General features: G+C 35.7%; 1 protein-coding gene across 4 annotated transcripts in view; it reads left to right on the top strand.

The window, feature by feature from the left end:
* Positions 1 to 27,251, top strand: part of TBC1D23 (TBC1 domain family member 23) — a 31,585-nt gene extending 4,334 nt beyond the window's left edge. Inside the window, exons 1-19 of one of the 4 annotated variants that reach the window (XM_064725586.1) lie at positions 1,598 to 1,704; positions 2,398 to 2,509; positions 2,754 to 2,859; positions 4,758 to 4,962; positions 6,256 to 6,379; positions 8,510 to 8,634; positions 8,748 to 8,791; positions 9,666 to 9,769; positions 10,481 to 10,603; positions 11,535 to 11,627; positions 14,124 to 14,294; positions 14,509 to 14,551; positions 15,317 to 15,423; positions 16,093 to 16,235; positions 17,639 to 17,683; positions 20,721 to 20,809; positions 23,551 to 23,686; positions 24,187 to 24,381; positions 25,519 to 25,746. In XM_064725586.1, the coding sequence (XP_064581656.1) occupies positions 1,658 to 1,704; positions 2,398 to 2,509; positions 2,754 to 2,859; positions 4,758 to 4,962; positions 6,256 to 6,379; positions 8,510 to 8,634; positions 8,748 to 8,791; positions 9,666 to 9,769; positions 10,481 to 10,603; positions 11,535 to 11,627; positions 14,124 to 14,294; positions 14,509 to 14,551; positions 15,317 to 15,423; positions 16,093 to 16,235; positions 17,639 to 17,683; positions 20,721 to 20,809; positions 23,551 to 23,686; positions 24,187 to 24,381; positions 25,519 to 25,600 (2,094 nt within the window). In that variant the 5' untranslated portion in view covers positions 1,598 to 1,657 and the 3' untranslated portion in view covers positions 25,601 to 25,746. Of the gene's footprint in view, positions 1 to 1,597; positions 1,705 to 2,397; positions 2,510 to 2,753; positions 2,860 to 4,757; positions 4,963 to 6,255; positions 6,380 to 8,509; positions 8,635 to 8,747; positions 8,792 to 9,665; positions 9,770 to 10,480; positions 10,604 to 11,534; positions 11,628 to 14,123; positions 14,295 to 14,508; positions 14,552 to 15,316; positions 15,424 to 16,092; positions 16,236 to 17,638; positions 17,684 to 20,720; positions 20,810 to 23,550; positions 23,687 to 24,186; positions 24,382 to 25,518 lie in introns of those variants that run through there. The other 3 variants (XM_064725612.1, XM_064725595.1, XM_064725604.1) reach the window with 3 other exon arrangements.
* The last annotated feature ends 366 nt before the right edge of the window (positions 27,252 to 27,617 follow it).

The following is a 27,617-nucleotide window of genomic DNA, read 5'->3' as shown; positions in this document are numbered from 1 at the left end:
GGTGAAGCAGTAAAACTGGCATTTGTCTCTCATCTTTACAGTGTAGAAAGTGGGGGTGACAGCACTTGGAGGAAGTTTTTGCAAGTGGTAGGATATTGTCAAGCAGCAGAAGCACACATTTGCAGATAACATGTTAAAGTTGGTGTTACATGCACGGCTTCTTGAATGCTGGATATTAGTAACTGGTAGAATTTGTACTTGTGCATTTGTGAAACATTTTTTGCCAGGTGATTCTGTAATTAGTGCAGGTGTAGTTTTAAGTGTTGTTTCAAGTAAAAATTACTTTCTTGTTCTCAAAATAGTTTCTTTGGGTGACATAGAAACAAAGTTAAGTATTATAATTTAAGATCTTTCTACTTGAAATGGAACGTGTACACAGCTGTTGCATTCATTTCCACATGCCTGTTTAATACTTGGATATAGGTGCAGCAGCTAGTTGTAGTTCAAGACCTGGCTGTTGCTCTCTAGTCTGTTTTTCTTACACAGTGTTCACAGAAATGTGCAGTGTGTCTAAGAGCACCTCATTCTCTCCAGCTGATGTTTGATGTTGGCTTCTGTTAAAGCTAGATCATCCTAGAGTTCATGCAGTTCCACTGAGAGCTAGGAGGTCTCTTTGTGTAAATGTCCTGGAAATACTTGATTTTTATTCAAGTCTAACTGATTCATTCATGTAACTTTTCAGGCATTGAACATTATGTACACAACTGGGCAACAAAATAGGTGATTGAAGTACAAGTGTGCTTCCCCTCTGTTTCTGTCTCAGGAAAGGAATTGGCAACTTATGCAACCTGTAACCCTATACGAAACAGACTTTGGGATTTTTTTTCTTCTTTTTTTATAATACTAAAAATGTGAGAAAATAAGGCAAGTCATTCTCTTTGTAATCTATGCTTTCTTTCATCCAGATTTGCAAAATTACTTGAAAAAAATGGAGTTGTGCCCCAGTGTATATTTGAAATATGATTTAAAATGCAGACCAAAAAGTGGTGACAAAGAAACTGCCTGACGCAATGCAAGGAAGATGCTGACTCTGCAGACCTGTAAATACTCTGAGAACTCTTGAGTAAAGCTAGCTAAGTATTTGCATACCTTCTTCCAGATCTGAGATTTTAATCTTTTTGTCACAGAAAATTAGAAATGTGTATTTGAAGTTTTCAGGAGACCAAACCTGTGAACTTCTATACCAAGGATTTAGTTGTGGCTATATGGAAGTTAAATCAGACAAGAGTTCAACAGCTGACATTTTTTCCTGTGGCTGTTTGAATTGACTACATAGTAGTCATGGACTAATTGAGAATTATACTGATAACACTTTAACATCTGTTACTCCATGTGTATAAATAGATGTGTCATTCACCAGGAATGCATCTTCCTGGTGAATATCTATCCTAGAGAAACAATCCTTTTCTTTTGCTCTGTCTATAAACCCCCTGGATGTGTGTGTAACTCACCAGGAAACTGAAGAAAGCTTTTCTTAAGGCAGATGTCAGAGCAAGTAGAGAAGAATTAAGAGGATATTGCAAGGGAGAAGTTTTGCCTGTGGGACCTGTGTGTCACTGCCATTGCTATTTTTCCAGTGAACCTGTTTTGCCACTGCTCTGCTACATGATATTGAAATCCTGAAATCATCAGATGTGGTTCTCCCATTACTGACAGCATGGAAACATTGAACCAGGCTGCAGGAGCTGTCAGAGAGATTGTAAAGTAATCATTCCTGAATGCTGAATTTTTTCTTATCTATAACACTTGTGAACTTTTGTTGTCTTACTACAGCAGTCATCATTTGTGTTTGTCTTGTCAATTTGTGTGTTTTGCTACTCTCTAGATTATTAACATTTTTGTATATGTTAATTCAGATTTGTGCATATGTCCACACTTGAAATACCACAACTGTATAGTTAAATGAATTTGAGTTTGACTAAAAGGTCTTTTCCTGTTTCAGGGAAGGTGAGGTTAAAAGCTGACTGTTCTAAACCTTTGAAATAAGTGTTGTTTTCTAGGCCATCTAATATTTTATTTAGGATAACTCCACCATCTGATTTAGGTGTAATATTTGTGCTGTGTGTGTGTGAAAACTTGCTGAAATTGAAAGTTGCTGAAAGCTGTAAACTGCAACTAAATTTGCATTTTTATGATACATTTTGCAACCTTGTCACTTAATGAAAACAAAAAAGCAAACTTTTTTTTCTTGTATGTAAGTTGAATGGAATTACAAGTTGAATGAGCAGCTTTAAAGTAGAGGAATAAATAACATTTTGCAAGTATTTCTTCTTAGTAATTTCCAAGTTGTCTTATACTTTTGCATATGTGTGGGATTTGCCTGACAATAGCCTTCAGTCTACATAAACATAGAAAAATAGTAGAATTAATTTTTTTAATTACATCTCATTATTTTAGGATAAAAGATCTTGCAGACGCTCTAGACGAAGGAGGCTGTGATCTTGAAACTGTGAGAAACATCATTCAAGGAAGGCAGTTGCCTGCTGATCTAAGGGCCAAAGTCTGGAAGGTAAAAATGAGCTTAAATCAAGAAGCAGGAAATACCTGAAGTTTCATTTGAGGTAAAAGATTTAATTGCCAGGCATCTCTACAGAAGAGATGTACTGGAATTTTCATCTGCATCTATGTTGGGTCCGTTTAAGAATAGTTCTCTTTTTTTTTTGTTTTGGTTTTTTTTAATTTCTGAGTTCAGTAATTGAACAACTGCAAAAAGACACTAAAATATTTAGAGGGCTTTCTGTTTTTATTTTCAGATTGCACTTAATGTTGTAGGAAAGGGGGACAGCCTAGCATCCTGGGATGGCTCCTTAGACCTACCTGAGCAGAGTATAATTCATAAGGATTGCCAAGAGCTAATCGGTAAGTTCTGTTACATTTAGACCATCAGTTTGAAAACTTCTGTATTCTCAGGTGTCTTAAGACTATTTCAATTAAATGATCTGAATGATGTTTACATTTTGGAGGAAGATGAAAGAGCAGATAAAAATCAGTAAGAAAACAATAGTATCTTACCTGTACACAGACTCTGGGTGGGTGACATCATGGGGGTTCAAAGTATTAGCTTGTAAATGATAGTTTGCATAGTCAGAAAGCTTTGTGAGATAAAAAAATGGCAATTGTTTTCCAAGCTCCATCTTTTAAAGCAGACATTCTTTATTTAGTGTCTTTCCAGTTTTTATTTGTCAAAGGTCTGGTTCTGAATCTGAAAACCTGTTGGAGCATGAAAATGCATATAGCATTTGAGAGAAGAAATATATTAAATGTTTTGGGCTTCAAAAACTATTTTAAAGAAAGATAGTTTTTAATAGCATTTTCAGCAAAAAATGAAAGGCTGTGTTTGTGCAAGCAAGGTGCTGCCAGGACAAAGGAAATAATAATCTGGTATGTTTGCAAGGAGCTGCCACAGGATCTGCTTGGCAGCTCAGCACAGGACTGGTAAAACCCCTGACATGATGCAACAGCATTGGTATGTGATCTATGGGTGGAAGCAATGCTGACTCATAAATCAGGATACATCTCAGAACTTCTATAAGAGAATCTTCTATTTTATTACCTATCATTTTATTTATTCTTGTGCAATTGAAAGTTAGGGCAGAGGATGGAGTTGTTGCATGCATACATACCTACCATTTCTGAAATGCAGTTCTAGCCCTAAAATCTAGGAGTTATTTTCCTTCTCTCTGTCCTGTAAAGGAAAGACATGGGTGTGGAATTTCCACTCTCTTTTTAAATCACAGTCTCTCTTTAGGAAGATGCAAAATCTTCTGATTATATTCATAACATACAAAATTAAGCGTTTCAGTGTCTGATAGTTCTCTTTTCATATTTATTGGCAAATATTTTCTGATATGTAAGGATTTAATCAAATGTAAAGTTACTTCAGAAAGAAGGTTTTATGGAGACTTCAGTTTTTTGTTGGATTAAATGCCTCTATTTCAATGTTTTAACATATCAAGTAGTCTCCAAATTTTAAGCATATCCTCTTGGAAATGTGAACTTTATGTACTGTTTCATTTTTCTGCGAGATAGAGAAAAAGAATGCCAAACATTGACTGGCTTGTCAATATTCTTGATGGGAAAGTATTAAAGACATCTGTAATAAAAAAATCTACTAACAGGAATGAGACTCGTGGTCTTCTTGTAACTGAGGGGGAAAGATGTTTTCTAGAAATTTAATGCCACTATGTTAATCTAGTGTGTACAGGTCTCTGTTCCCCATCCTGGATATAAAAAAAGTGATTTGTAAGTTAATGCTAAAATTTAAGTCTGGAAGCCTAGCTGATCTCAAACTTCTGATTTAGATAAATTTACATGTCAGTCAGCTTTTGAGGAATTGAAGGTATGCATTGTGGGTTGATCTGTGTTGATCTGTGAAATTCCAATGAATTTATTGTAGAGTTGAGCCTGAGTTGTGTGCTGAGCACATCAAATAGGAGTAGAAGAGGAGCATTCTGTGCATTGAAAGAATCTGCCTCGTTCTTTTGTACAGATCCTGGAAACCCCAAACTTCTTTCATCCTGTTGTTGTGTTATTTAAATGTCTTATCCTGCTGGGTTTATAAAATCACTTGTATTCTGATACCTTTTTTAATGCCTTTCTATAAGAATTTAATCCAAACAGCCACCTTTTTGTTTTTCTGGTTTTGCTGAATTTTTTTCTCCAATCGGTCCCTATTGGTGCAATTGTGCTATGAAATAATCTCATCTAATTTCTTTGAAAAGCTTTTAACCCAGTTTGTATTCCTGTGCTTATTTCAGACCAGTTATCAGTGCCAGAAGAAGAGAAGTCAGTATTAACTTTGGATATTGAGTCTGTTATTACTTTTTATTGTAAATCACGCAATGTTAAATACAGTTCCTGCCTTGGCTGGATACATCTGCTCAAACCTCTGGTGCACCTTCACTTGCCCCGCAGTGATTTGTACAACTGCTTCTATGCTATCATGAATAAATTCATTCCAAGGTAAAACTCTTTCTTTTCCATATGTGCTATTTTTATTGGCAGTAGAAGTATTCTCTGAAAGATAGGCATGTTGGTTTTGGCTAGAGGAGCACTGTTCTGAGCTGTGTTGTCAGATTCTTTCATATGATCATCAATTTCAATACCTGTTGGTTTGAAATCCAGGAGATGATTGGGTTGGCTTAAAATACAAAGAGTTAGCTGAGTGATGTGACTGATCTAGATTCAATATGCCTTTTAAAGAGCTATCCTTTCATGCAATATCAAAAATTCATTTTTTATGAACTAATTCACATAGGTTATGTGAAGGTGGTTTTTTGTTCCCTTTCCTAGCAGTTTCGATATCTAAAATACTTCTCTCCCTTCACAAACGGTAATTCATAAGCACTAATGAAGTCTCAAAATCTCTTTAGAAGTAGTTAATATTTTCCTTGTGTTCTTTTGAGTAGGGACTGATTTTGATTTTTCTTTTAAGTTGCTAGATATTTTTAATGACAATTTTGAGCTTTTCATGCTGATATGTAGGTGCTCTTACTAAAGTAAGTTTTTAAGAATATTGGAGCACCATGACGCTTCAGCAAGGCTGGATAGTCTGTAATTAAAGATCTTAGTCTGATTGCCTGGAGAAGAGATTCCAGCCTGGCTGATGGATATGTGCCCAAAATATGAAAAATGCATGTTTGCCATAGAGGCAGGAAGCAAGCATTTATCAGTCCTGTCACTTGACTCAGCTCTTGTCCCTTTCTGCTCTGAAACACTCTTGGGCTCTGTGAGCTGTGTGGGGATAGTGTGGATGTGGCCACACAACCCTTGTGCTTCAGCTGTAGAAGGTTTGCAGAGAAGCTGCTATTTCAGCTTCTCAGGAGGAATCTAGATGGTGTTTCAGTGAGATGTAGACTGTTTCCTGGTTTTTTTCTCCTCACTGGGAGAATGGAAGACATAGAAAGGCAATTTACAGGAGATCAGTGAATCTCTGCTCCATTGGTACCATGCTAGACTTGTTTTGAGATTTAAATCTGTTTTAAATACTTCTGTATTATATAATCTGTGGAGCAGTATTTCATTCTGCTGCCTTGATAATTTAGTGGGGGTTTCATTGTTTGTGGGTTTTTGTTGGTTTGATTTGATTGGTTGGTTTTTTGATTCTGAGGCAAGTTGACTTCATGATCAGTCCCTATGAACTAAAAGACCAATGTACAGGAAATTACATGATCACAGATACTAAAGAATTGCTACTGTAAGTCTGAAAACTGCAATATTACAGGGGAGTTGATTGTTTTCATTGCTACTTTCTAGGGATTGTTTTATGAAGGGAAGACCCTTTCATCTATTCAGACTGTTGCTTCAGTACCATGAGCCTGAACTCTGCTCCTTTCTTGATACCAAGAAGATGACTCCGGATTCATATGCACTCAACTGGGTAATAAAGTGAAAGTAGGGAAACATAATGAAAAATAAATTTCTGTTAAAATTTAAGTAGATGTTGTCAGTTTATGGAAGAGTAGTACAAGCAATTAGAACTGCATATATTAAAATAAATTGCATGTTTTTTTATAGTGTGGGCTTTTTTTCTTTAGTGTTTTGCATGAGGTATGAGGGCTTGTTAATGTCACATTTTTATTGTACTTGGTGAGTCCTTATTGAGCCAATGATACTAGGAACTTCTTGGAGTAAGGAAGAATGAGAACAGCTGATGTGCTCAAGAAGCAAAAAGTTAGTTTTGATTGTGGGCAGCTGTATGTTGTAGATGTGGGTAACATCAGTCGAACAGGTATTTTAAAGCTGTAGAATGAATTGTTTTAGAAACCTCCCTGCTAAGGCATATATGTATGTCTTTTAGAATTTAGACACATATATTTTACAGCTTTTGAAGCATTAGTCATTTTCTCTTCAAAACTACCTCAGATTATGGGTAGTTACAAAGATTCTCACCTCAATCATTTTGATAAATTTTGTGTAGCAGGACTACAACAAAATTTTTGTATCAAAACTACTTAGTATATGCAATACAAAAATCATGATACTGTGCTTGCACAGGCAAAGTCTGTAATTTAGTAGAGAAGACTTTGATCCATGAACTTTCCTGGATTCTTCTTTCATACTCATTGGCTATGTAAAATTTTTTTTCAACCTTGTGAATTTTCAGGTAAAGAAGTGAAAATGAATTAATTATTAAACTGTGAGGTCTGTCTGTGGGGTGTTTTTTGTTTGTTCTTTTTTAAGGCTGCTGCCAATTTTAGTATAAAAATGTGTCTAGGAAAAATTTTCACATTCTCAAAATCTGCCTTTTGCCAGTCTCATGAGCCTTCAAAAGAGAAATCAGGTCCTTTTTTGTCACTCAATTTCCATTTTTTAATAGAATTTTCCTTAGTACATAAAAAAATTCTTTGAAGTTGTTTCCTCAAATTTTGAAACTTAATTAGAAAAAGAATCTTCTCTCTGAAAGGTGGTAGTGAAGGAAGCTGATGTAGCTGCCAGTCCTCAACACCATCCTTCTTGGTGTACAATTTTAGGAAAAAATCTTAAGTTTCATTTTATATACTGAGATTACAGTAAAATCCTCTGTTTCATCTGTGAACAACCTGTCTATATAGGTGTATCACTAATACTTAAAAGTATATAAACATCATACTGAGACCTGCCATTGTCATCTTGTTCATGGATGTTTTGTCTTCAGTTGCATTTGAGCCAGAGTTGAATAGATCTACCTTCTGCTATAAAACTATACTAGGAAGTGTTGAAATATTCCATGGTAGTGTTTTAAAGCTTTTGAAAGCTGTAGCTGTGTTGATAGATTTGTGAATGTATGTGGAATTTGTGTGCATCAGCAAGTACAGTAAGAGCCCAGTGAAGTCAGGGGGGTATGCATTTGAGTTAGGTGTGATTGTAAATCTGGCATGTGTAGTAAGAAGTTCCTACCTTTTATCTGCTTTGAACTTTGTATATCAGAGAGGATGTATTTTCAAATGGGAGCACGGGAACAGGCAGAGTTTCTTAAATGGTAATGAAAATTTTCTGATGCTTGCAAATGTTTAATTACTCAATCATAAAGCATCATAATGCTAAGTAAGAGATGTTGTCAAACTAACGTGCAACCATGTTCAATTAGCCCAATTCTGCTGTGGAAAATAAAAATAATTATGTTTGCAGGATCCTTTCAAAGCCCTAATTGCTATGCTATTTGAGTAAATATATTCTCTTATGATTGTCTTGTTGGTATAATTGGTATTTAGCAGTGGCTGTGAGCTAAACAGTACTCCAGCTTGATTGTGTTATCTGTGCTTGAATTTGCAAGGCTGGCAGTGTACAGCAACTTTGCCTTCACAATAGTCATATTTATTCAAAGATAATCTGTAGTATTGTGCACTGTTTCCTTTAAACTTGGTTAGAGGTTAGAACCATCCTTCAGTACATTGTTCAGATGTAGGTTTTATCATAATTTTGTTGGGTTTATTTTCTTTTAGATACCTTGTATCTCTATTAAAAATGTATTCCTGGTAAGATTGTTCCTGGTAATTGCTTTTTCTCACATTATTTTCCAAACTTTTAGCTTGGAAGCCTCTTCTCATACTACTGTTCAGCTGAAGTCACTCAGGCAATATGGGATGGATATCTACAACAAGCAGATCCATTCTTTATTTATTTCTTAATGTTGATCATCCTTGTCAATGCAAAGTAAGTGTATAGTTAATTCTTTGGGACATTCTTTGCTGACACTGTTTTAATCCAGGTTTGTTTCATTTTGGTTTTACTGACTTAATCTGTGCCTGTGACTTTACTGTTTTCAGAGACGTTATCTTAGCACAAGAATCAGATAAAGAAGAAATGATAAGTAAGTACTTCTCTTACATAGCTGCTAGTGAAATATTTACTAAATACTGTAATCTCCATTTATTACTGTTTTTTGTTGCTAAAGAGCTATACTGTTAATTTCCATGTGATTTTTCTCATTTTTTAATCCCTTCACCACACTAATTCTTTCTTACTTTTGCTGCCCTGTCCTTGACCTTCTTTCTTTACTCCTTTTAGTGCTCCCACACCTAGTTCTATGCTTCAGTTTAAAGTACTGGAAACAATCACCAGAAACTGGTCTTTCCAAGCCTAAAGCAACAGCTGGCAAATCCTTCTTTAAATCTACTGCACTTGTTGCATTATCTGGATTGTCTTCATGTGCACTTGACTTGAGCCTAATTCATTCTTTTTATAGAAAATGCATTAAATTTCAGTGGAAAATGAAATTTTGTATTGCCTTTGTATTTTTTTACACACATAATACAATGTAATTAATGATCTCTAGTAGTTTAAAATGAGAGTGCTTGGAATTTTGTGTCTTTGCCATATACTGCAGAACTACATCCCTGGGTTGTCCTGAACACAGACCAGTGCTACTGATTAAATACTCATTTTAAAGGATTCTCATGGTCAGAGCTCTTTAGAAAAGTAGCTAAGTTAGAATTGAAAGCTAAAGCTGTATGGGAGTAAGAATGTGATAAAAAATATTTTGCATAGAAGTCTAGCAAAAAGTTTTCCATGCATAAGGAGTATTTCCTGTATCTTCACTTTTCCTCTGGAAAGTGAATCAATATTCATGCTTAGTCAATACAGTAGATTGTTATGGCTTATTAAAAATAAGTTCTCTCATGATCTGTGTTGTTTGATTTCTGTGTCTGAAAGAGTGTTGCATTTATGTTGTTTGTCTGTCTCAGAATTCTTAGAAACATCACCAGCCAATCTTGATTTAGAGGATATAGAAGATCTCTTCTCTTTGGCACAATATTACTGTAGCAAAACTCCAGCTTCTTTCAGGAAGGTAATAACTGTAATTTTGAAATTCTCTGAAATTTTGGCTAGTGTTTAAGCTCTTGCTGACAGTAACTTTGAATATTTCATTGCAATATTCTTAATTTTTTTAAACATTTTTCATGTTGTTACTCTGGTGGTATTTACTGTTAGGATCTTTGAAAGATAAGGTTAACTGATACATGAGAGAACCTTACTTGCAATATTCTCACTTCATGACTGATAACCTCATTTTCCAAATGAGGTTCTTGTAAGAACTGAAGAAGCTAAACTGTATTTGCAATAACAAAGAAGAAAAATATAGATATAGATAAATCTATTATCACCTGCACTGTTTTTGCAGCTCTTCCTTAGTCATGATATCTGACTTAGTGAATGAATGAAATAAAAGTATTTGGTAGCCGTTGCCCTCAGATTGTATGTACTTCCTCTGATGTGTGTAGGCAGATATGGGAGGTTTTCTTGTGGGGAAAAAACAAAACAACTAAAAAACGAATACCAGAGGCATGTTGGCATGGGGAAAGTGGTGAACAAGCATGTTTGTAATGGAAGTGCAGACCTTGCATGATTTTTCAGAAAGAATTTCAGTTGATCAAAAGTTTCATTACTATGTGGATGGGATACACGTGTGGAATTTGATGTTTGCAACATATGGCTTAATTTTAAACTTTCACACATAAAGACAATGGCTTCACCTAATTTTTTTTCCTTGCCTTATTAGGACAACCACAGCCTTTTTGGCAGCAGCTTGCTGGGCCTCAAAGATGATGATACAGACTTGAGCCAGGCTCTCTGTCTAGCAGTTTCTGTGTCCGAGATTCTGCAAGCAAATCAGCAGCAAGGAGTCAGTATACTGAATTAACCTTCCCCCCCAGTTCTATAGAAAAAGGAAAGAATCAATCACTAACCACTAGTTTTAAATGTTAACAGCACAAATGAGTATTTGCTATTTCAGGAAAAATATTTTTGTCTTCAAGTTTTCTTCCTTCTAAATGATCTGCAGTCTTCAATGCATTTGTGCTGTAGCAAGGAGCATGGGGGAGCTGATTGGAATTTGAGGAGTGTGAGCTGAAAGTAGGATCTCACTAATTTGAATTCCTTTCCAAATAAAACTGTTGTAGAGGAAAATTTAAAACTCACTACTCAGTACCTTTGAGAAGAACGCTGTTAAGGAATATCTGTCTTTTATCAATGAAAGGCTTAAAGGAAAAAAAAGAAAATTGAACTTGTTTCAGTGGAAGTCAATTGCAGATGTAGATGCAGGGACTTCATTAGAAATATTTTAAGACCCATATATGGATCATAATGTAGTTATTGCAGTCTTTCTTATTGACCACTGACTTCTTGTTGCAGTTTCCAGTTTTGTCATGCATAGTTTGGGTATTTTCCTCATCCAAATAAAGTTAAGCATCTGTTTATATCCTGTCCAAGTTAATGGGACATAAACCCATCCTTCTGTGCTGTGTTGATTAGTAGTGGCCTCTTGGATGGTCTCATACCCACTATGTTTCCTCTCAGTAGAAATTGTATAATTGCACTTGGATGATCCTTTCCCATGCACAAGCTGATGTATTAATGGAAAGCTGATACTAGAATCCTACTGGTAGTCTGGTAGCTGTAGACAAAGTTCAGATTAATCAAATGAAGTAAGATTTTTTTTTTTAATAGCGCTTAGCCCCTCTCAGCAGTTCCTGTAGTATGTGAGTTAGTATTAGAATGTAATAGAATTCTGCCAATAATTATGCAATTTTAAAGTTGAAAATTTTCTCTTTCAGGAAGGAGTGAGATTCTTTGTGGTGGATTGTCGTCCTGCAGAGCAATACAATGCTGGGCATTTATCAACAGCATTTCATTTAGACTCAGATTTGGTTTGTATGCTTTTTGTTTCTTTACTGGTATTTGAATCTAACTGAGATAGAAGGGGAGAGAAATGCCTGCCTTGAAAAATGAAGTATTCTAGTTCAGGCTTCAGTTTGTGGACTGCAGGGTCTAGCTATGTGATGATAAGACTTTAAAAATTAGCTTCTCTAAAGGAGATGGTAGAACCATCATTTTACTGAGAAGTTTAGTCCTTAATGACATAAGAATTTGGGATTCCAGACTTCCTGTTCTTTGGTTAGGAATGGAAACCCATACAGACTAAGGTCTATACATTGCTTGGAGGAGAAATCTCATTTTAGCATCCTAATTTCCAGTGAAAGGTGTAATTAATTTTTAAAAAGAACATTTTTTTCTTTGCCTCTTTTTTTTGCCACAGCCAGTCTTATTACAGTCTGCTTTTATAGGACAGATATCTTGAAAAGGATTTGGTTGCTTCTTTAAAATTTTTGCTGTACAATATGAAAGAGAAAGTGCTTTGATTTTGGCACTGAGATACGCTATGAGTTAATAACTTCAATGAAGATTTTGTATGATTTTTTATTTGATTATGAATTCCTAATTGAACATTCAATCATATTTTTCTCTGTCCTATTTTTCCCCCAAAATCACTTCCATTTCAGCAGTGTATTCATCACTTATGGATTAGCCCTCAACTATTTTACTTTAAGCAGTCTGTGGAAGCTGTATGGAATGATTTATTTGAAATTAAATCATAAAAGACTTTTATACCTTAGTTAAGTTCCATCCTGCATCTAATATCTTTACCTCTCTAACTAAAAAGATGCATTATTCAGTATTATATGCACATGTGTAAATAAAATATTAAATACAATTGCATAGGAGATAAAAGGAGGCTGAAGGGCAAACTGAAGGAGGTTGCAGCAAGATGGGTGTCAGTTTCTTCTCCCAAGTAATGAGCTGTAGGACAAGAGGAAGTGGCTTCATATTGCTCCAGGGGAAGTTTAGGTTGGATATTAGGAAAAATTTCTTCCCCAAGAGCATTGTCAAGCATTGGAATGGGCTGCCCAGGGAAGGGGTTGAGTCACCATCCCTGGAGGTGACTCAATTTATTACTTGCAGACATGGCACTTGGGGATGTGGCTTAACAGTGGAGAGTTGGCAATGTGAGGTTTGTGGTTGGAGTCAATGACAAAGGTCTTTTCCAACCTAAATGGTTCTTTGATAGTGTGGCTTTTAACCTGGATCAAAAATCATTTATCTGTCCTATGTGGGTGTTCTGCTAGTCTTAATTAAATATCATATTCAGTGTAGTAGAAATAAGCATTTAAAATTATTAAGTAGTACAAATAGCTAATAGTATATGGAAAGAGAGTCCATGAAAACAAGTCTTAAATTAGATGTGATCAGTTCATATGTATTTAAATTGTATGTTGGAATTCATAGTCTTTTATGGTGGATGAGTGTCACCAGGTTCATCCTTTATTGTAAAAGTCAATGCTATGAAAATATTATAGGGAAAAACCTTTGTGATGAAAAGTCATTAATGGAATTTTAATGCATTTAATATTCCTGTATGTGCAAAGTATGCAGAAATTATTGTGAGGAGAGACAATGGGGAGACAGCACTTTGGATTCCACCTCATTTATAGTTAGAGGAAGTGGTGAGATTTAGGAGCTGTGTAATAAAGCAGCAGCCTTTATCTCTAGGAAAACCCCAGTTAAAATTCAGCCTTACTCACTGATGGCTAGGTTGTGTACTTTTGACTTTGTCCTTCATCATTTGATCCACTGTACAGACAAAATGATGAGAATCCCTTCTGGCCCCTCCCTGCTCCCCTCAGTCAGTTACAGATCAAAATTCTCTTAGTACCTTCCCCACAAACACAGGTTAAAATTCTGGCTGTGTTGAGAAAGTTCTTGTTTCTCCATCTCTTTCATGTGGAACTCATATTTTTGCACGCACAGTAGCCCTTCATGTATCCCAGCCTTAGCTTTTTGAGAGTACAAAGAATCACAGATACCTCCTTGTACTCTCAATTGTTGTTTCTTTTCCTAAATCTTGATAAGTAAATGAGAAAAAGCTTAGTGGGGAGGCAACAAGAGGAAGATTTTACTAGCATCTAGAAATTCTAGGTAGTTTAAAGGGTTTCAACTCTCCCAAGTTTGGATGCGTTGTGCCCAAGCATGTGTAAATATGGAAACCAGTGCCACTGCTGTATTACCAAATCAGTGCAACGTGAAAGTTGCAAAGACTTGTTCCACTAATACCTGATGCCTTCAGAAGTAAACTAACAAATGTAAGCTGTGTTGCTTTCCTGGGGTGAGGAAGTAAAGGACCATTCACAGTAATTTATGTAATGTGAGGTCTCAGTCAGGTTCTGTGTGTGTGTGACTTGAACAGTGCTGAGCTTGCCTTGCTTGTGCTCAAGGAATTGTAACCATTCCCAAAGTTTGTCTCCTTTCACAACTCATCTTACAGTATCTTGGTGTCAAACAGCAATTTTTGTTTGTTCATTCCACAGATGCTTCAAAACCCATCAGAATTTGCACAGTCTGTAAAATCCCTGTTAGAAGCACAAAAACAATCTATTGAGTCTGGCTCCATAGCTGGTGGGGAGCATCTCTGCTTCATGGGAAGTGGCAGGGAAGAGGAAGACATGTACATGAACATGGTGTTAGCACATTTCTTACAGGTACTATTAAATTGATTTAACAGCTGGAGTAAAGGGTGTCTGCATGGGCCACTGATGGTAAATGGCAAAACATTTTCTCCTTAAAATCTGAACTGGTTTCTACATTACTTGAGTTTAGTTTTTAGTAAACAAACTAACCCCTGTTCCATTACCATACTTGCCAAACTCATTCCACAGGTTTTTGCTCTGATCAGAATTATCTTTTCTGTTGCAGAAAAATAAGGAGTACGTAAGCATTGCCAAAGGAGGCTTTATGGGTAAGCTTATTAATAATGAAATTTGACTTGAAAAATCCTGATATCTTAACACTGTTGGTATTGCTGAGACTTCTGCTAAAAACCATCGAAATGAATAGCAAGTAGGTCTCATTTGTCAGATTTTTGTTTTGTGTAAGTAAACACTGTGCACTTACACATTTGTGGTTAACTCCTAGGGCTTTCCCAGATTTCTTAATAGTGAAAAATTAATGCAGAAATTGGAGAAATTCCTTCTTCCAGCTTGTAATTCTTGATGTTTTGGCCACTGTTGATTGCAGATTCATATGAAGATGCAACTTCATAATTACTATTAACTGCTGTTATGTTTTCTTAAATCAGGAGTTCATAATTGATGAGTTGATGTTGCTGGAAATAATCAGGCTCTACAACAGTGGAGAGATCTGTGCTACAATATGACATTAATAACAACACAATAGAGGCATTATTAGTCAATATGTGTGGTGTTGTAAGAGCTGTCTTCAAGATCAAAGCAGTGATTTATTTTTAATTGCTGCTATATTCTAAATGTTTACTAAAATAATTAGTGTATTAGGTAGATAAATAGGCATTAGATAATTAGATTTTCTTAATGCCTTTATACTACTGAAAGAAAAGCCAAAGATTATTATAGTGACTGCTGAATTTATCTATTTTATTGCATTGTGGGGGAAAAACTGTTACTGATTAGTTTCAGGTATATACAAAATTTTCATCAACAGACTAAGTCCAGTGTAATTCTGAATGTTTTTGATGGCCTTTTAACAGCCCTCCAACAGCACTTAGCAGATATCAATGTGGAAGGACCAGAAAATGGATATGGCCACTGGATTGCTAGTACCTCAGGCTCAAGAAATAGCATAAGCTCTGTTGATGTAAGTGGAATTTTAGTGTAAGTGTTACAGTGGGATGGGAGCCCCAGGTGTCCTGTGGTTTTTTCTTTGCATTCCTCATACTATTCCATAAAATGCATTATTGCAAGTCATGACTGTTTTCACTTGTGTGTTTAATTTCAAACTATGATCCCAGTCAAGTCATAGGTGACCTACACATTTTTATCCTCTTGAGGGGAAGAGTTTGTAGGTAAGAACTTGCTGTAGTCATTCTCCAGCAGAATACATGTAATAGCCAACTCTTTCCCTAGCTCTTACTCACTCTGGGAATAAGTTACTATAAAGTGACATACAATTTTGAGCTTTGCCATGAAATTGTATCTTTTCTGCAGCTGGTGTATTATGTGTACAATTTAGCTTTTAATTTAGATGCAGTGTATCACTAATAGGATTCTTTTGTCTAGATGTCCATAGCGGAGTTCTCATTAATATAGTTTGTCAAGCTTGCTTTGTGGGATGATATTTTCCTCAATATCATTGCTGTTATTTGATAGAATTCTAAAGAAATACTCAGTTGTGTAATTGAGGTTCTACTGAGTACCAAAAAGTGAATTTCTCTTTTGTACTCTATTTCCTTTTTAATAAATTCATTGAGATGAAATAACATATATGATTTTATATGATTAATCCTGAGAGGAGTTACTTTTACAGGGTGATACTCCTAACGGTTCAGGTGATGGAAAAGGAGTGAAATCCCTAGTGAATAAAATGACAGTTGCTTTGAAGACTAAATCTGTGAATGTGAAAGAGAAAGTTATCAGTTTTATTGAAAATACATCTACTCCAGTGGACAGGTGAGTCATTTATATCTCACTGTGCATTAGTTGGGAGAAGTGACTTCCCATTTTATGTGGCTGTTTTTAAGTGAAATCTGGGCTAATTAGGAGAAAATTGTTTCCCACATTCAGTTTTTTAATTTTCTACCCCTACCCTCCTCACAATTTCAGCATGACCCAGGGAGCCTACTGTGCCCCTCAGTATTGGAAGGCCAGTGTGGGTCCCTGTTGCCTTCAATGTTTACCTAGAATTTGTCACTTAATTTCACTTCTTTTTGTGTGTCAATTTGGTGTTTAGCCTGAAAGTGAAAAGTTATTTCACTTTTATTTCCATGCCTCCCCATCCTGACTCTAATGAAATAGATGAATGACAGTGGGATTCCGGATAGGTTCTTTGGATTGGTTGGTTTTGTTCTGTTTCAGTTTTTTTCACTGCTGCATCTTGGCAAATTGAGTTTACCTCTTAAAAATCTTGATTTTTTTCCAAGTCCTTATGTAAAGCTGCTTTTCAAACTCAGAATCAATGCTTGTTTGGTTTTTGTGTCTTTGGGTACAGCAAGGAATGGGAATGTGCAAATAGACTGAAATTTGGAAGTGGTCATTCCAAATAATTATCTTAACTAGATACAAGAATAATAGCATTCATCTGTCAGAGCTTTAAATGAAATGCTTGTTGTAGTTCTTTGAATTCCAGCCTTTGAAGGTGTGTGTTGAATACTAAGACACTGGTATTCAGGAATCTCAGAAACCTAGCATTTGTTTGATAGCAGGATTGAAAATATATGCCAAATGATGAGTAATTTTAATAGTACCTCAGATCATTCCTTCTTTCTGTGTTGGAAAATGATTTTCTAAAATACTATTACTACTTTTATTTCACCATTAGAGGCAAAAAATTCTTAAATAATGTTTGGTAGCTTTTGCTTTGTGATGAGTTAAACTGAATGACTGAAGATTTAAACTGAAAGAGGGTAGATTTAGATTAGATATTAGGAAGAAATTCTCTACAGCGTGGTGAGGCACAGGTTGCCCAGGGAAGCTGTGGCTGCTCCATCCCTGGCAGTTCTCCAGGCCAGGCTGGATGGAGCTTTAAGCAGTGTGGCTGGTGTAAGGTATCCCTGTGCAGGGCAGGGAGTGGAACAAGTTGTTCTTTAGAGTCCCTTCCAAGCCAGGCCATTCTGTGAAATCAGGTAATGCTTACATGTATGCCACAGGCAGCATAGGAAATGCATCTTTTAGTAGATTTTTTTGCAAATATTTCTTTACCTCATGTCCAGCTTTCATGAAGCTTGTTTTTATTTACAAGCATCCTTCTTGAAGAAGATACATTGCCAATATAGAGAATTTCAGCTATTTATCTAGGTTTTTCCCTTACATATTTTTAATTCTTTTGTTCTGTCCTCTGCCCCAATGCACTGTAGAATACCTTTCAATATTTCCTGGCCAGACAGAGCAAGCCTGGAGCGGTAAGCTTGACAATTCAGCAGTCTGACTAAAACCACCTTTCTTGTATTTAGCATGGCATCACAATGTCTGTAAGCATTGGTTACACTGACAAGATTGCTTGCATATTTTGCTATGAATTTAATTTCATGAAATATATTAAAACTGTTGCTTTTTACAAGCACTGGTCAAGAGACTAAAGGAAGAAAAAAGAATGTATTGGCAGTGCTTTCTTCTCTTAGTTTCTGCTTTGTTATTTCTCTTCTCTCCCTTACTATTGCTTTTTATGGTTTTTTTTTAACCTGTCATTTCCTATATACATTTTATTAGTAAACTATACTAGTAGAAGACACCAGGAACAATTACTGAACAAATTATGGCTTAAGGTTTTAACAAGAGAGACTATAATTATGAAAAGTAAACTTTTCATAAAATATCGTTAGAACTTAGATATGACAGGGAACCCATACAGAAATTCTGTCTGGAAGCCTCAAATTTTTATGCATCTTATCAATTGGTAATAGAACATGCTGAAAGAAGCAGACATGCTCATTATTGGGAAAAAAAACCTGATATGTAAATATGCTTTGCAATTCTACCTCATCTTGTTCACATAACTAATACATTTCATGCAAATGTGGAGGCCTTTCACATTTGACTCACATACAGTGTCTTGTAATTATTTCAGAAATAAAAATTGAGACTTGGGTTTTTATAAAATTACTTGTGGTAATTGAAGAGCAAGAGCAGCTCATGCATAATCCCTTTCAAACTTTGGTTATACTTTAGGAGTTCTGTAGCTTTTGACCCACTTACCCTGAAATGCACGAAGGTTAATGCTGGATGAATTACTGAAGATTTTAAAAGTGGGTTTTCATGGGTTTTTGACTAATTTTTCTTTCAAGTAGTTTGTACATAATTTGAGCTGAGAGTCACCCAAAAGCATCACAGAAAGGTGTTGTTCATGTGAGAAAAATCAGTAGTAATGCTCTGTAGAAGAACAATGGGAATGGCCCAATAGCACATAGTATGTTTTGTTGATTTAGAAATACTTAAGACCATGGGGATTGTACCCCACATTTTATTGATCTGTTTCTAGAACATGGTAAGCAAGTGTTAAAATACCAAGTGTTAAATATGGTGACTCTTTGATAACTCAGAAATGCAGGAATCTGTGTTTGTAACCAAGAAGTTTTGATATATTGAGATTTTATTTTGGTGATTTTGTTTATTCCTTTCACTCCTATTGCACATCTTCTTTCATTGGGTAAATGCAAGAATAAATTGGCTCACACTTTATATCCTTAGAGTATTTTCTTAAAATTACAGTTCTAAAAAAACCTAGAATTGTTTACAGTTCTAAAACCTAGAATGGCATTTTTTCTGTACCAATTCAACTAGATCTACTTTGTGTTTATCACTAGGATGTTCCATTTGGCAGGTTTGCCACCAAAGGACATTACATGCAATTTGTAACCGTGTAATGATGGTCTTCCATGTAAACAGGTTAAAGGGAATCAATTGCTAGTTTAAGATGTTACCAGGCTTTTATAAAGTAGCTTTTTATTCTCTTGTTTACTCTCTTGTCCTGACTAACTTCATTTGATAAACACCAGTGAGATCTGCTTTTAGATCCTCTGCATAATTCAATTTGACATTATTTAAATGTGCTGCTTCTTACTCAATTGGTTATGTATTACTAAAGCATATTTACAAAAGCCTCCATATGGAAGCACTGCCCTCTTGGATTGTCAGTGTCATTGATGCTTATTGTCTTAAACACTAATGAGCATGTTATTGTATGTTTATTTTTGTGCCATTGTAGACCACATTTCTGTTTGTTTGGTTTTTAAACTTTTCCTTATTTTGTTTATATTAGTGAATTTTACCCATAGAAAATGTTTTTTTCTTTTCTAACTTTCAATTCTACCTTCAGATATCCCTAAATAACTGCATTAGTTTACATGTTACTAAACCTGTTCCCTGTCCAGCTTGGTTCTACAGTAGCATTTAAACTGGAGTTTGTGAATGCAATTAAAACAGGAGTCAAGGCTTAGATTTGTTAGGAAACATAAACACACAGTATGGGGAAGGAGGTTATTGAACTGAAGGAAAGGGACTGGCAGGTTTTCTAGGTTTGTTTTGAGTTTTTTAAAACTGCTAAGTATTGTCAGTTCTAAAGGCTAAAATGATGAACTATTTGGTTTTTTCAGAAATTGCCTGTATTGTTGCTTTCTGAACTTTCAGATTTTTCTCATATTTTTCAGGTATTCTTAAAAGCTCTTGCCCTCAACTGTTAATTCAGCTGTGACCATGTAATCGCAGCATTCTGAGCTGGAGCTTTAAAATATCTCAGGATTTGCAATTTCACTGTCACACATAAAGACTCAGCTGTGTGTGTTTGTGTCATTTGATATGATCTGCAGAAACAACTGAAATGTGATTTTTGACAACACATGAATATCACACCGGTGCTGGGACTGTAGCAGTAGGAATTGTTTGAGCAAATATTTCAAGATTTGACTCAAGCTGGAAGTAATGAGCAGGAAGTCAGGGTTTAGACTACCACAGATGGTTTGTAGTGTGTAGTTCTTAAGGCATTTTGTTTTCTTTTGAGGAATTAACCAGAAAAATGAATTTCCAGATATGTTAGTTGATAGTGTTTGTTTTTTGCTTTATCTGAATTTGGCTTCCAGATATGTTTTCGTTTCATGCTAGAAACGTAGCATGTTGTCAGTTTTCAGGTCTCTAATGTGTGCTGCCATTTGAGAAGGTGAGCAGAAGATGTTTTTTTTAAAACAAACCAGTATTTCTTTCCACTTTCTCTGTTACAACAGTCAGGCTCCCAAAGTGACTGAACTGTGTGCTTTCACTAACCAAGCTGCTTGGTGGGTCACTCACTTCTTCCTTGCAGGCAGCTTCATGAGAGTCTCTTGTCCTTCTCTGTTGCACAGCTGTGTTTACATTTTGCTAATATGTGACTGTGGAACTCAGAGCATCAGTTTGAAAGCTACTTTTCTTCTGTCCCTCTCCTCCTCCTGTCCTTTTCATTGCCCACAGACACGTCAGCAGCAGTGACAGAGTAGGAAAACCCTACCGTGGTGTGAAGCCAGTATTCAGCATTGGAGATGAAGAAGAATATGATACTGGTACAGTAGAAAATTTTTCTTTTACCTAGATTAGCTTATTTAGACAAAGTCATTAAATTGTACTAAATCAGTGTATCTTACATCTTTGTCTTGCAATATGATACTTGTCTATTGTTGTTCATGTATGTTATGGTAATGCCTAGGACTGACCCTCTTCAAATATATAGGAGCAGATTAAATAAAAAGTAGTTTGGGGTAAGCACCAAACAGCCAAGAGGAGGATATTGAAGTAAGCAGATGTAGGGGATCTTTTGTCTTCACTTGTTATTTCTGAAGTAAAGATATTTTACAACACTGATCTCATATATGTAAGCTGGCAGATGTGCCTTTATTACAACAGTAAGCAAAATGTAAAAGACCTGGTTTGGCTGATGTATCTCAGTTTAAATATCTAGTATTGTCAGTTAGTGTAAAGATCTGAATTTCTGCAATATAGTGGGAGCTAGATTTTAAATGGCCAATGTGTGCACACCTCTCCAATGTTTCAGACTTGGCTTTTTAGCACTGAATCTGTTAATAATTGATTCATCTCTTGATATGCATGCAGATTGCTGTAGGAAAAAAAACCATGAAATTTTTATTTAAATTTTTTTATCTCATTGAAAAACTACAGGCAAAATTGGAACACCACACATTTCATAAAGCTTTGTTTGGAGGTTTTTTTGAGAGCAGCTCTAACATCAGAATGGTTCCCACCTATTGTTGCCCTGGTTTTGCTCTGGTAGTTTTAGCCCACTCCCAATCATCATCTCACAAATAACACTTTTGTGCCAAAAAGCATGTTTGGCATGTGTTGGAGAAACAAGTAACTAGTCTGAGAATCTTTGATATGCAAAAGAAGCAGTTCAGGAAGATTAATGAGAGTCACAGGTTTAAATAACATTAATGACAAACAGTTGATCATCATCTGCAATAAAAATTGTGAAGGGGCAAAATTAAATTATCAGGCTTAAGCTTTAATACTAACAAGATACTTCTCCAAATGCCATGTAATTAAGTTTGCACAGCTCTTTGAGCATCCATAATAGTGTTTTGCAAAGTCTGTGTAGTTTCAGAAAACCAGCTCCTCCAAGACAGATTGTCTAGAACATGTTTTCAGTAATACTTTTTTACTAAGTTCTATTTATTTAATATTTGCCTTTAAAAGCACTATTACACTTTGTAAGTAAGCAGAATCAGAGCAATTGGAGTAAGCAAAGCCAACACATATGAAGTGAAGTATATATGATCTTGATACAGAAGAATGCAAAAAGTGAACCTGTTTCTGAATAATTGGTTTTGTCAAGTTTAAGTGTTTGGGGTTTTTCTGTAGTAAGTAATTGCAGTCAGCTGGAATTATTGCAGCCTGCCCTAGGTGGATCTGCTTGACCAGGTGACCTCCAGAGATCCCTCAGCCATTCTGTGATTCTGTGACATGAGGGTGGATTATTGATCCATTTGCTTCAGTTCCATCATGTATTTTTCAGTGAAAACGTTTCCCCAAGTGTGTTTCAGATTCTGAATTGCAATGAAGTAAATAGTTTAACAAAGTCTAGGAAACCGGCTTTGAAAAAGGCTCTTTGAAGAGCTGTCCTGAGTTATTTCTGGGAGTAATTTGTATGGAGTTAATATAATTAATTGTGTTAGATAACTAGATTGCTTAATTTCTTCTAATGTAGCACCAAAATTACTATGTAAACATAATCACCATCTTTAGACATAAAAGCAGTATTTTGCAACTAAGTAATAGCACGTACAGAAGTTTTGGGTGTTTCACAGAGATCTGTGCTGAAAATTTCGGGTTAGAATATGTTCTTAAATGTCCTTAAAAAGGATGTGAAGGCAAAGACAACAATTTTTGCTAATGATCCAAGGTTATCTGAGATAGTAAGGACAGACTGAGTCTTTTGCTAATTGGAAAGACTGGGTATTAAAATGGCACATGAAATTCAGTATGAATTTAATGCAAGGAAGACATTAAAAACCCCCCAAGCACTTCTAGTTTCAGATCCAGTGGTGCTAGAATGATTTGGCTGTGTCCAGCTGCAGTGGGTTTATAACAAGTAAGCAGTCATTAACAGTCAGAAAAGCAAATCAAATGCTCAGAAATCTGTGATTCACTCACACATTAAATGTTGTGTGTCTTCTGCCCTTGATGTCAGAAACAATGTTTGAACAGGACAAGGTTCAGAGAGGCATAAGTAGGTGAGGAAAGATGTGATATTACTTTCACAAAAGGCACAGCTCAATGTTAGAAGTTTTGTTATGTGAAAGAGGCATTTTAAGGGAGGAGAAGTGCTCTACAAAAATAATGCCTGGCCTTGAAAGGGATCACCAGGTGTTCATTTCTTCTTATAAAAGAAACTAGAAGCCACAAGAAGAAATTCTGGACTGAAATTGTCTTGCTTTTGGTACTCCTTGCCAAAAGATATTGGTGGTTTAAATGCAAAGGGTTTATATGGCTTCAAGGAAAGTCTGCACAAGTGACTTCCATTGTGAAAGAAATCCATGAAACTTTACTGCATGGACAAATCAGACCAGCCTAAGATACCCCCTGACCTAAAAATGCTTATTTGTTGAGAGAAAATTGAGAGAACTATCAGATATGCCTTTTTCTTTCTTCCCTCTCAATAATTCTGTATGATTTGGTACACTTGCTTTGAACCAGTATAGCTACAGTGGGTTTAAGTGAATTGAAAAGTTGGCTGATGGGTGTGAATTTTATTTTTTTTTAATGTTTTTACCCCCTCCATTCAAACCAGATGAAATTGACAGCTCCTCAATGTCGGATGATGATCGAAAAGAGGTTGTCAACATCCAAACGTGGATAAATAAACCTGATGTGAAGTACAACTTTCCATGTAATGAAGTAAAAGAAAATGGACACATGTTTCCCAGGTATTGAAATTAAGTTCAGTGAAAACATCCATCTTGATATAAATTCTAAAAAACAAGTGTTGGTCACTTAACTTAGCCTTTATATTACACTAGGAAATGAAAGTGTGAAACAAACTGGAACAAAGTGTTACTGTATTTGCATTCTTGTATTTGCAGTGCTCTAGAATGGTAATTATGTATAAAAACTGGTGTCAAGTTTTGCTTTGAAGAACAAGGTAGTAAGGAAAACTGAAGGGGGAGAGAGGGGCTGTGCACCAATAATGCTGGGGACAATGCCATGTTTGTTTTCAGGAATGGCTGTGCTACAGCACTCAAGGAAATTTTGAAGTCTTTTGTAGAGCTTTCTTCATTAGATATTATGGAAGTTAAAACTGTTTCTTAGATTTGGTAGCTGTATTATCTACCTCTCTCCATGTAGTTTAGTCATAGAATTTAACTTTCTAAATTGCTGATATTTAATTCATTTACAAAACTAATTTGTATTTTTCTTTTCCTTCAAGTCATCTCCTAGTAACAGCAACCCATATGTACTGTTTGAGGGAGATTCCATCACGGAAGGGACTGGCTTACATACAGTCTCGCCAGGCACTCAACTCTGTAGTCAAAATCACATCCAAGAAGAAACATCCAGAACTGATCACCTTTAAGTATGGAAATAGCAATACTTCAGGCATAGAAATCCTGGCAGTTGAAAGGTAAGCCATCTCAGTGGCAGGGCTGTAAATGGTAATGATATGCAGGGTGCTGGAAATCAGGAGTATGCTGTAATTCCCAGAACTGAGTTCAAAAATAATAGTTTTTATTCAGGAATACATAAATCAGATGTGAACTAGGGAAAAAGATTTGCCAGTAAAATGGTGGGTGTTTATGAGACCCAGAAGAGAGGAACTGCACCTACAGTGTTGGGGATGGGATGTGTGCAAGTGTTTTCTTTTTGTAATAGATCTTAAATAAAAATGAAGTGGACAGTTCTCTGCAGCAAAAGTATGGATTTGTGAACAGTGGGATTTAACAGTATGGTGGAGTATTTTTTTTAATTTTTTTTTTACATCTGACTCATATTCTCTATGCATTGTGCAAGGAGTCCAGAACCCTAAATTCAAAACTCTGATTCCCTGAAACCTGATTCCTGGAAGTGACCTGTTGCCATGCTCAGTATTTGCACGCTTAGGAGGGGGAAGGGGTCAGAGGGAGTGATGTGTCAGGCTTTTTTCCACTGGTGCAGCCTGCTGTTCTTGGCACTGTTTTAAGAAGGTTGCTGATACCAGCTGGATGTTTTCTCATCTTCCTTGGAGAGAATTGTGTCCAGAGGATGCTCTGTTTTCACAAGAGAGGGGAGATGAGTTTCCTTCCTAACTGGAGATGTTCTGTCCCTGTTGGCTCCTTAGGTTTGTAAAGATAAGTTAAAATTATGCAGAGAACTTTACTGCTTGTTGAATTACTTAATCACCATCTTGAGGAGTGAAGCAGATTGATCTAGAGCTATAGGAATTGAAAAAACAAAAACCAAAATACCACAAAACAAAATCCAAGCAAGGACCTCTATGCTTCAGTCAGACAGTGTTATCTGTAGAGATCTGGAATGGCCTGACCTCTCCCAGTTTTTCTTTCCAAGATGGCCTGTAAAATACTCCTCAACAATTCTGAGTTCACAAAGAGAAAGTTTCATAGTATAATCAGAAATTAAATGTTATTTTCTTATTATTTTTTTCATTTTAATATATTCCCTTCTCCTCCTCCTCCCAGACAGAGGAAAAATTAAAAGAATTCTGGAATTCATACTCAAAAATTTTACAGTGAATTAATGATGGCTTTTTCTAATTCTTTTTAAGGTATTTGATTCCAAATGCAGGTGATGCTACCAAAGCCATAAAACAACAGATCATGAAAGTATTGGATGCCTTGGAGAGTTAATAACTAAAGACTTTGTAGAGACCAGTTTATAAAGAAGAAGCAACCAAGATACTGTATGTGGACACAAGCTGACTGTTTCCCAACTGAATACTAACTTAAGAGAATTTTTCTGTTTGCTGGTGGGAGTGCCTGAGTAGCAGGCTTAAGATAGGGTAACTTATTATCCATTTCTGAACAGGATTTTTGTTTATTTTATTTTTTTTTTAATTATAATTTTTTTGTTGTTGTTTTGGAGAAATGTTTATTATAAAGGTCAGTTTGTTTCTTTTTAATGCAGCCTTAATGGGAGTGATCTGCATCTTTGCAAGAGCAGATGCATCTGGGTTCCTGTTAAGTGTGTTAAAGGAATGAAAGACAGAGATACAGAGAAGGAATTGAAAACAATGGTTTTTAAATTATTATCCCTTGTAAATAAAATGTCTCCATTGCCTACAGTCTAGAAATTGGATTCTGCCTACCAGGTAGTAGCAAAGACTAATTAAAAATTTAGGGTTTTGAACAAGGCAGATACAAATCTTAAAAACAGTTTTCACATTAAAAATGGTTACGTTTGGGCTGCAGATAAATGGAAAAAATACAAGCAATTTGTAAAATTAGGAGGTTTTTAAAGTCTTACCAGCTACTAGGCTAAATAACTGGAATTGGTGATAAAGATTATTTTTAAATACTGAAATTAACTGTAGTTTTTACAACAGAGTTATGATTTTTTAATTATGCAAAATTTTACATTTCATAGGTTGAGGCTGTTTCCCTTGTAAAGATGAGTGTGTGCATTGAAATGCATGTTTCATGGCAGAGTATGACAGCTGAAAACAAGTTGCCTTGCTCCTCAGAAGCAAAAGATCTAAGAACTTTAGATGTTTAAAACTCAGCACAAAAGTGAGTACACACTGACCAAAGGTGTGCTCAGCAAGAAGATGAATGCACAGAAAACCAGGGAGAAATTCCAGTGCTGCATAGCTGTGATAAATGTGTTCCTAACCAGTTACCTTCATTGATGCAAGCATTTGTTTCTATTCTTTTGAGTAACAATTTCTAAATTAGTGAAGATTTGGGAGATGGCAACTCTATGACTGTTCATCATAAGCTTTCCATTTGTTCAAGAATGGTTCCCTTGTTCAAAGCTCAGTACAGGAATGTTCTCATGGACAAGGCAGAGCATCTTTGTAGACTGATGGGAAATCACCGAAAACTGTGAAATAAAGATAATGGGGATTAGCTTTGCTGCAAGAGATCTTCTGAGTACTTGAATCAAAACCTATGATTTGGTACTTCATCAGAAGGTAAAACAAGTTAAACTGACCTTTATAAAAAACAGTTACTCTAGGTTATTTTACTAGGAATCAAGCTAGGGCACCTTAATTCTGGAACTAATTACCTTTTTTTTTCCTTCTTAGTATCTGAGTAAACACCAATAGAACTTGAACTGTTGAAAATATTTGCATGAAATTGCACCTGGGCCAATGCTCCTGTATTTATAGTTTTGCCCAGCAGCTGTTGTATTACATTTTCCTCTTCCTAGTCTCTCCTGAAAATATCCTCAAGAATCTCTGACTCTGTGCCTACTTCAGCAACGAGATTTTTTTCATGTAAAGATGTTTGTGCTACTGTTTATAAACTACAGTTGTAAATAAACCAGTACAATTTGAACATAACTTGTTCTGTCAAAAGGTATTTAGTTGCATACTGTGTAAATTCTCTGAATCAATTAAAAGTTTTTCCTAAAGGTGTTTTGTAAATGGAAGTGAATTTGATCTTTGGAGTGGAAGATGCTGATTATGGATCATAGGGAGCTACTGCCAGTGACTTCTTAATGTAAGTACTTCAGAATTTAAGTTAATTAGTTAAGGACTTTTGGGTGAGCATTCACAGAAAGGTCAAAGTGAATTCACAAATAATCAAGTTATAGAAAAGGTTTCTGCATGAATTCCAGACTTCTCAGCATCATATTTTTGTTATGAAAATGTTGACAGAATGATACAACATATTTCTCCTAGTCAGAAGGGGAAAAGTGAAA

This window comes from Zonotrichia leucophrys, chromosome 1 (genome assembly GCF_028769735.1).
Source record: "Zonotrichia leucophrys gambelii isolate GWCS_2022_RI chromosome 1, RI_Zleu_2.0, whole genome shotgun sequence".
NCBI lineage: Eukaryota > Metazoa > Chordata > Aves > Passeriformes > Passerellidae > Zonotrichia > Zonotrichia leucophrys.
The sequence above is the reverse complement of the archived record's forward strand: the minus strand, read 5'-3'. Positions and strand labels throughout refer to the sequence as shown.